Source organism: Ascaphus truei, chromosome 6 (assembly GCF_040206685.1).
Source record: "Ascaphus truei isolate aAscTru1 chromosome 6, aAscTru1.hap1, whole genome shotgun sequence".
Classification (NCBI taxonomy): Eukaryota; Metazoa; Chordata; class Amphibia; order Anura; family Ascaphidae; genus Ascaphus; species Ascaphus truei.
The window spans coordinates 59,700,252-59,710,732 of record NC_134488.1 but is presented as its reverse complement, the minus strand read 5'-3'; the positions used below and the strand labels follow the sequence as shown (position 1 = coordinate 59,710,732).

At 42.0% G+C, this 10,481-nt stretch overlaps 1 protein-coding gene across 1 annotated transcript; it reads left to right on the top strand.

Moving 5' to 3' along the window:
- The first annotated feature begins 4,342 nt into the window (after positions 1-4,342).
- On the top strand, positions 4,343-9,989 carry BTG4 (BTG anti-proliferation factor 4). The gene is made up of 5 exons (XM_075606612.1): positions 4,343-4,515; positions 5,423-5,560; positions 6,763-6,970; positions 8,647-8,661; positions 9,795-9,989. The coding sequence occupies exons 1-5, from the start codon at positions 4,343-4,345 to the stop codon at positions 9,987-9,989; spliced, it is 729 nt and encodes a 242-aa protein (XP_075462727.1).
- Positions 9,990-10,481: the final 492 nt, after the last annotated feature.

Below are 10,481 nucleotides of genomic sequence, written 5' to 3'. Positions count from 1 at the left end.
TGGGCCGGCTGAGCATATATAGGAGACAGAAACCAATGAGGTACAGGCTGGAGGAGGCTTATCAGTAAGACGGACCGCGATAGGCTGAAAGGGTGCAGGAGACAAGTGTGGGGAGGATTCCAGAAGCAGAAAGATGACGCGGCCCGTGCGCACGCTGACCACTGATGACGTTGCCGCGTGGGCGGAGTCTGGAAGTGGGAACAGAGAGAGTGGTATTAACCTCTGCGCAGGATGCATGCACGCCTAGCATGGCGGCTGGTCCCAGGAGAAGGAAGAGAAACGTCATGGCTGACGGAAGGAGCGGAGGGCCGGATCACAGGTTGGGATAGATGACAAGTGCGCGAAGATTCTCCTCCCCCCCACACAAACACAGTTTTACCTTCTCTCCCCCCACCAACAGACAATTTTACCTCCCCCCCACAATTTTAACAAACACACACACACACACACACACACACACACACACACACACACACACACACACACACACACACACACACACACACACACACACACACACACACACACACACACACACACACACTTTTACCTTCTCTCCCCCCCCCACGGTTTTACCTTTGCTTCCCTCCCCCACACAATTTTACCTTCTCTTCCCCCACACAATTTTACCTTCTCTTCCCCCACACAATTTTACCTTCCCTCCCCCACACAATTTTACCTTCTCTTCCCCCACACAATTTTACCTTCTTTTCCCCCACACAATTTTACCTTCTCTTCCCCCACACAATTTTACCTTCTCTTACCCCACACAATTTTACCTTCTCTTCCCCCACACAATTTTACCTTCTCCACACAAACACAGAATTTTACCTTCTCCCCCACACACAATTTTACCTTCTCCCCCACACACAAAAGTTGGGCCCACATTCAACTTTTCTTAAATGACAGAAAAATACAATGTAACTAAGGTATCGAGCAGCATAAATGCTTCTAATGCTGGGTACGTCGCTGCTAAATAAACTTTTTATAAAACAATTACACACTTTTCATACACCCGCTCCCACTGTTTCTAAATGTTCTCTGTTGCAGGCACAACCATAAATGACATCACAAGAAGTGACAGCTGGACAGCAAAATGATGCAGAACACAATATGGCGGCTCACAGAGGAAAACCATGCCCATTACTTGGTGTAAAAGTGTCATTATTTTATTGATTTGTTAATCTTTCTTGATTTAATTAAATAGAGAGTTTTTTACCTTATTGTAACAGTGTTTCCCCCACCCGGTGGGAGATTTGGCCATTACTAAACGTGTGGTGTCTGATACATGCTGGTAACAGGAGGGCTGAGCTGTCCACCGATGGTAGTGGGGACACAGGATCAGGTTTCTGGGGTACATTACCCACATGGTTCTCTAGCAGTGCAGCACCTCCATCTGCTGCAGGTTCCAAGATGAATGGTGGTGATCTCCTACAATTGAAATAGTCCCTCTCCTCCCAGTAAGATCACACACCAGGCAGCAGGAATTTGCAAACAGGAACGGTCTTTATTGTAACCCACGCTCAACACAGCAGTGGTCTGCACAATCACAGCTTACTCAGGATTAGCTATCCACTGGATGAAGGTCCCTGGACAACTACAACAGGTCAGGGCCCCTGCAGCTGTCCTAGCTCTTTCCGACTCCCCTATGAGAAGTCAGGGTATTGGCTCACACACACTCTCCCCCAAGGGGAGAAAAGGCTAGGGAAGGCCCCAATCTCAGGCTCCCTGTTGTGTGACCTTGCCTCTCTCAGTGGGGAGAGGAACACCCCTGAATTTGGGACGGTACTGCCTTTAAATACAGCCAGGAGGAGGGCACCAGGTCTGTCCCATGATTGGACATGCTTTGGCCTGTGGTCTTTAGCCCCTGAGGAAGATGGACAGTTGAAACGCTTAGGGCGGAGTCGTGCCATACTAAGACTTTGGGGGGTATTCATTTACAGCCTGTGGACTACACCATTCAGCCAAGTTACTGCTTAAACGGCCGTGCAGCAGGATCTGAAGCTGTTTTTGAGAGTGTTATCTGCTTGCTGTGATCCTGGGGGTCTGGATGCCTACCACAAAGATATTTATGTAAGTGCATTTCTTTGTGTTTTATTCATTAAAGGCAATTTTACACTATATTTGCTTTCCCTTTTTTGTATGTGGGGTTTCCCTCCCTCTATCTCTTCTATGGATCATCTGAGACAATACCTGTGAGGGTGTGCAGAACTCACCTGGACGAATTCAGATTTGGTTACTCTATAATACCCATCTGCCTGTGTATCACGTGGAATACGTGAGTGTAAAATTCAAAGAATATTTCGCATTGTGTTATTTTGATATACAGTGTTGCACTATATATTTCTGTATATTTCTTTTCATATTCTGGATGAAATTTGCGCCCCTATTGTTTCTTTTCATCGTTTATTATCTGGACTGGGATTGAGTCCTACCCTGGGAGCTGCATTTTTATGTAAGGACAGTATTAATTTTTTTTTTTTGTATCAATCTTTTTTATTGGCATTGTCATTTACAGGCATGGTTACATTATGGACAACAACATATAACTTTTTAACTTTGGTAACACTGAGTGAATACTGGCCAACATAGTTTTTTCCTTTTTTTAGAAGTTGAGGGTAAGGGTAGAGGGGAGGGGGAAGTGTGGGGGGGGGGGCAGGGGATGGGGGAGGGGGAGGTCCCCCTTAGTTCATCTCCTCGTGGACAGTATTAATTTTGATTATCACCTTCACCTTGAGTAGTGCTATTTGCGCTTGCACCTTTCTCCACTGTTCTTAAGTGCTAGCAAGGCCTGTTCTTACCAGGGCTTACTGCCAGTCCAAGGGCAGGTTAGTAGCCACAGGTGGCATGGCTACATTACATAAAAACATCCTGATTGTTGTTCTTTTTTAATTGGGGTGTACTGTGCCTTTAAATCACATTCCTTCCATAAATACACCCCCAGACCCCGGCCAAACTCACACAAAGAGTTGCCCACCAAAATCCAGGTCATCATGAAATTCTAATTCACCCAAGGTAGAATGCACTAAAATAAGCATTGGAAAATAGGGACTGGATGAAAATCTGATGAATCAGAGTCTGGTCTAGAATACCATTTATGCCTAATTACTCGTAAATCTCTTGAACCATCCACATATTGAATAGAAGTTACAGCCAGGTTATGGCATGGACCCTCCTCTCGCCCCCCACCCACTGCGTTAATCCTCACAAGATGCTTTCTGTTTTCTGGTCCGGACACACGCAAATAAATAAATAAACATATATTGTTTGCAGATCAGTTCAGAAATAGAGCAATATAATAAGGTTAAAATAGCCTGACTGCATATATATATATATATATATATATATATATATATATATATATATATATATATATATATATATATATATATATATATATATATATATATATATATATATCAAACAGGTATTTGTGATGGTATCATATTTTAAGAACCTACAAAATAATTTGTACTTGCAACAAGCTCCCATTTTTTCTAAAGACCCCAGCAGCCCCTCTTTCCTCAGTGGCGTTAACGGGAAAGGCTCTTTAGTACTGTATGTAGCTTCAAAAGGGTGATCATTTAAAAAAAGGGCCTCCCATTCCAGCTGGTCTGCAGCAAAATCCAGGACTGGCTAGCCCTAATAAATGGTTATCTTATCCTAATATGCCCACTGCATTACAGGATTCTCCAGCTCTGAATGGGTTAAAAGCAACACCATTGAAGTGCATTGGTTCATGATACTGGCTTCTAATCAGAGAAATGCAGGACACCTGTCAGGTGCTAATGTCAGGATTGCCTTGTCTATTTAAACCTGCATTAGAGTGTTGTAGCTTACAAGGGAGGAAGCCTGCAACTCAGGTTGGTAAGGGATGTAAGGAGTGTGCAGATGGTTGGTGTTGAATTACTTCTAGCGATTGTGGTCCTGGGTATAATGATATATTTGTAGTTACATTTTTTTCTGATGACTAAATGTAATCGGGTCCATACTTTAGCAGTGCTGTATAATATTATTTAATCTGTACAAAGCTATTTTTTTTAATTGTCATACTTTGGCTGTTGCTTTCCCAAATATATGAAAGGCATCCCTCTAAGAATGTGGTCTCCTTAAAATATATCTGTGTATGCTAGCTGGGCCCTGATTTCACATAGTCCTGTTCAATATCATCCTCAAGACTAAGAGGGCAGAGATATAAAGATGGTGACACAATGAATGTGATTTGAGTTATCCCTATACAAGCAATATGATTGGCATGGGCTGGTGAACAATCTGCACCTTTAAACTCCTTGTATTTATAGCTGTAACATCCTCTGTGCTACATTAAAAAAAAGGGGGAAAAATGAGAGAAGAAATTGCTGCCACAGTTGTATTCATAACAATGTTGGTGAAGAAGCACGAGAAGCTGAGCAAGCAGAAGATAGAAAGGTTTGCAGCTACGTTGACCACCATACTGTTTGCAAAGTATAAAAGCCATTGGTATACAGAGAACCCATCAAAAGGACAAGCCTTCAGGTAAGTGGCAAAGCTGACTAACCTTGTATTGTATTGGGAAGATTACTTGCTTGTTTTGTGGACAAAGCTGCATTTGGAGCTTGTGAGCACTGATCATTGCAGCTTCATATTGGATATAGTGTTTTACTCATTTGGGTCTACGCCTACTGTACATTATGTAATCTACTTGCTATGCTGGTAAAGTTTGACAAAGGGTCTAACTAGGCTACTAAAAATGACCCCATTATGTAAAGTGGCTTTGGTACAGTACTTGACATGTCTATAATTAAAAGGTGTCTGGTTTCAACTTTAAGAGCCATCTACATTTCTAGTGTTGCCTCTAGATGTTCATCAGAACATGTTCAGCCATGGCTTTGCAGTAAATTTGTACGCACACATTGACTAGAGGTGTTCAGGAATTCATGGGATGGGGATGGGGGGGGGGGGGGGAATGGAAGGCTTGGTCTTCTATATATCCAACACTCCAATTTAAGCACTTGGCCTACATGTACATATTTGGTTTATTACTGTGTAATAGGCTCATACAAGTAAGTCTCTTTAAATCTTATGGCTCAATACCCCTGCTTTCTAACTTAAATTGCTTTAACTGATCTACCTAATACCGGATACACCAGATACAGGCAGCTAATTCTCCAGCGATCATTTGGAGTTATGTAAATCTGTTGGGTGGAACATGAGAACCAGAATTTTCTGAACTATTCTGCTCCTAGTAATTCATGACCTGAAAGCAAAGAATACATCCTAGTGAGACTTGTCATTGAATAAATGGGTCATAGTACAGAATCCTCTAGGACATGCATGTAATTACTTTTCAGCTGTATCTTTTGTTTCTGTAAACAAGCTTAGTGTATTGTACATCCTTCTGTGAGATCTTAACTGGTTAATGTTTTAACTTCATTTGCCCAAGGTGCATTAGGATAAATAAGTGCCAGGTGATGGATTCTGTTTTAGAGCGGGCATGTGCTGAGAGCAATGTGGATTTCAATGACCTTGGACTGCCAAAGGAAATGACAATATGGGTAGATCCATTTGAAGTGTGCTGCAGGTGAGTGACCGCTGTCCACTTATAGAATACATAGAAGCTGACATTTGGCAGGCAAATTGCTGTGACCTTATGATCAGTTTCCAAAATGTATTTAAATATAAATAGCTGTTGGTTCAGTTGCAGTAGTAATGGAGTACTTCAGGGTTTTTTTTTATATAGATAGATATACTGGCTCTCGGGTCAAACAATACTAATTTTACAAAAGACTCGATGAGTGTAACAAAGATGTAAAAAAATGGGGGTGGGGGGAAATCCCTGCTCAACCTAAACTTTCTGGAGGGGTGCTATCAGGGAAAATGGTACATGCACACTCCCATTTCAGACAAAATACATTTTAATGTTTACAGAACAAAACAACAAAATGAACAGACTATCTAAAAAAATAAAAAATAAAAACTAAGAGTATATGCTTGGTGTGTGTGAAGTGAATAAGGCCACGCTTATAGTGCCGGCGGCGTCGCCCGAAAACAAATGCGCTGCCGCGTGTGCTTATAGTAAGCACGGTGGCGATGCGATTTTTGGTAGCCATAATTTTATTTTTCAGGGGCTGTCGCCTCATGTGACAGTCCCTGAACCAATCGGGAGCCTGGTCGCCCGCACCGCCGCAAAGTGAAATACAACTTTTGCTGACGGTGACGTTGCGCGTCGCCGGCACTTTAGCCGCGGCCTAAGACTCTGTTGGCAATGTATTTAAATGTGTATAATTACACACCTAAATATCCACAATATTGCTAAATAAACCTGTGAATTATAGGGTTGCTTGTAGTAAATGCTCTTATACCTGTATTAAATCTTAAACAGGAAGATGATCAGCATCCTTGTTTCTATTAAGTTACAATCCTAACTGAAACCAAGACCTGCCCTTGGTAGTGTACAACATGTAGTTAACACAGTGTAACTCTATTATGGACTGACCAAAGGTTGTTGCCCCTTCACAAATTCATGCTTGTATTAGTTTATATAATGTTGTAAAGATGTAAATACCCAGGTAATCCACGGTAATGGCAGAGGGGATAGTAAACAAACACATGGCAACGTGAGAAACGTCGAGGCTGTAGAACCATGTATCCATCAGCAGTGTATTGGGTGGGGGCGTGGGTTAATGGGTTATTTGTGAAATTGGCAGAGGATGGTACAATAAATATGGTGGTATGCCTATGTAAAGTGAACTCAAGTATTCATGCAATCTTTGTTTCCTGCAGATATGGTGAGAAAAATAACCCCTTCACTATTGCATGTTTTATGGGGAAAGAAGACTATGAAATATCTAAAAGAATCAGCAATGCTGTTGAGAAAGCAACTTCTGATTATCACTCTGGCACCTCATCTGATGAAGAGACCAAAGAGCACAAAGAGCACAAAGAACCAAAGACCATTCCTACAGTCAGCAACCCAAACAGCATTTACCAGGTAATGTTTACCACTTACCAAGACTAGCTTATAGTACATTATCACTTTTCTGTAGGAATTGGTTGTACATACAGTAAACATGTAGTGTGGCTATGGCATATCCAACTTCCTTGCATGAACCATTTCAGTTTTCTACATACAGTAGGAGTAGGTCTGAATCTTGATGGCAGGAAGTAATTGGGTGACACTGCCTTCCAGCACAGCTTTGTTCTTGCATTTCGGCTAGAAGAATTTTGGAATACTTTTTGATTAGTGTCAAACTTGTTTCACGGTTACCACAACTGACCTGTGCTCCATGAATATACCTTAAACTTCAATAGCCATAGAAGTCTTGGACAGATCTATAAATAACGCAGCAGGAAGACTTTAGGCCAGGGGTGCGCGATCTTGCTGCATACTCGGCACCAGTGCTCATGCCCCCCTTGCCTAGGAACCAGTGTCAAATGACGCCATGGGATTATGACCCTGCTGTAATTTGACAGTGTTGCCATGGCGCTGCGTCACCCAAAGCCAAGGTAAGTTACAGGAGACCAGGCGATTTTTAAACTTTTTTTTTTTTTTTTTTTTTTTTAACCAGGATCATTCATTGAGCAAACCAGGTAATGAAAAAATTAACATTTATTCGCACATTTGCTTACACACAATGATGCACAAAATACAAATACAACGCTTACAGTACTTTGGGACTGGCATCAAACTAGCCTTTACTAGGTGCAGGGAACTCGGATGAGTTTTTTACCCTGACCGGGAATTGGCCCGGAATACCCTGGAACTCAGATCTGCAATTCCACATGCCACCGGTATGTTCTCTTCCGAGAACTTGGTCCTGCCTGGCAGCGAGTTACTCAATTCTCTGGAATTTTAAATCTGCATAAAATCAGAAGCCGTGTTGAATTTTGAGAACTTGGGCACAAACAGCTGGACTTGGTTTCTGGCAGGCAGGCTTGAAATCGAAACCGGTTGCTCTACTGTTTGCAAGAGCAACTTTAAAAAGCCCACCCCCACGCTCTTACTACCGGAGAACTCTCATTTGGTTGGCTCACAGGTTATTTATAGTATTCTGAGTTTCATTCGCAGAACTCGGCAGCCAATCATCGCATGGGAAAAGTCCGAGCAACCAATCAGAGCAAGGCCGGCTTGAAAAGCTGGGTCAGTGGGAAATCTGGAATAGCCAAGGATTTACAGAATTACTGCCACCTATGGGTTAGCTCTGGCAGCATGTTTGGACATCTATTCTGAATGTAAAAGCACATTACATTAAGGTATAGTTTAATACACCAAAGTATGTTTATACTTCTGAGTCTCTGGGTACAGGGGATAGAATTATTCCTAGCTGCCTTATTCCCCATCCACTGTCTTTTGGACTCTGAGTCCCCCCCCCCTCAACCTTGTATACGGTTGGGGCACCCACAAACCCTACACCGGTTCTGGGTCACCTTGGCACTAGCTTGGGTACCCCCCTTAACCTAGAGATTCCCTCAGCTACAGGAATACATATTCATCCCTGTGCCTCATTCTCCTTTCTGTGCTGAAGCAGGGTACCCTAGTGGTGAGTTGCGCTTGTGTTTTTCAAAGGGAGATATTGCCAGGACAATGTGCCTACATGTACCCGAGAATCATGCATGATTCCTGGCTAAATTTACGTGGGAAATGACCACTCCAGACCCCAACCTCAGGCACATGGATCCTCTGTAATACCCCCCCCACTTTTTTTTTTTTTTTTTTTTTTTAAACCCATACCCTAGCAATGCCTGCTGGCATGCCTGGAAAGGGAGACACAATATTGCATACAATAAATTGTATCACTTAATTGTTACTGGGCCCAAGAGCTAACTATCAGATCCTTATACACAGATCAGGGGTAACCAAAACAGGCTTAACCTTTATTTGAGAGCCTTGTTACCCCCTACCATCACGAGGCCTCACGCGGTCCCTTGCATTTAATTTAAATGCTTTGGGGAAGAGTGCAGGGCCTCTAACTGCTGTGCACCCCTGCTTTAGGCTATAGTTATAGAGTTCTGGATCTTGTACAGTTATAATTAACTGAATAGTCACGTAGCTACAAAAATTACCACTGGTCTTGCCCCTTGACTCCTCAATTGGAGGCTTTAACAGGGGGATTCTGGGTTGCTTCAGGCATGGGGTGGGTGGGAATATTGTCTGTCAAACATTGACTGATACACTTGACACTGACGTTTGTCTTCAAAATGTTGGGGTTTTTTTTGTTCCATTTCAGTCCTTTAACTTTTATGTCTGAATTGCTGACTATGCAGTTTGGTTGAGCTTTGGAACCTATGTAGGTTAACTTTGAATTGAGGTGTTCCTCCACCTTCAGTGCACAGCTGTCAAATGTGAGGGTTATACTGAGTGTAGATTGTTAGAAACCAGACAGTTATATCTACATTGAACAGAGCAGATTTTAATATTGTAAATAGAAAGGACAGTGGTGTTGAATGGCACAATTGTACCGTATGTATCATGTATATTCTGGTAACGTTCTCTAAATCACAAGCTGACACATGGGGCAAATACTGGAACATTTACCTTGATTGATGTAACGAGATTAAGTAGTGATGTACACTGTAAATCAACATTCAGTCAACCAATTGGTTCAATTAATACTTTAAACCTTGTGACCAATGCTCAACAGTTTGGATGTCTAAAAAATAATTTAAACGTCCGAATCATCCATGTAATGCCCTTTAATCTATAGCTAATGTAACTACTATGGTGTACTTCTGGGTGTTGACATTGGTACGGACTTTCATTAAGATGAATGCCACAAATTTTCCAGTCTACTTGACCTCCCTTCTCTTCCTTCTAGTGCACAGACTACAGCCAGCCCATCCCATCTTGGTCCCAGTTTCCCCGCAGAAAGAACTATTCAAGTGAAGGGTATCACCTGCATCAGTCTACTGGTTACTATCCTCTGCACAAGTCTTACAAATCCTACAGACCACCTGCTGCTTTCTCTGGGCCACGGGTTGATCGATACCATTGGGTGAACACAAAGCACTGACCAGAAGTCAATGCTGGCACTTTGATTTTAAGGATGTTCGTCCTTCCTCTTAACATGTGAAATGATTTTATGAAAAGACAGATTTTATGTTTGGAAAGCCAATGATTATGTGCTGGCATGTGTATTTTATAAGAAACAAGAATAAATTAAATTTTGTATTTTTACAAACTAGCGTAAATCATTCTTGCAGAAGTCTCTAATCCATTGCATCTTCAGAATAATATTGTATTTCATAACAGGTTTCCAATCTATGCAATCACCACTCTTCATTTCTTGTAAAATTCTCCTTTATGGCACTCGCTCACGATCAACCTGGTTGGCTTTGAGTTGCATGGGTGATACCACATGTTTTTTTTTATGTCCAATTGACATGCTATCACTTAATCAATTTAATTCATGGTTACCTTGTACTGCATTGTTGCTGTGCCCCACCTGGGAGCATGTACCTTGCAACTATACCTCAAACTAGTTAAGCAATTTTAAGCAAGGTAC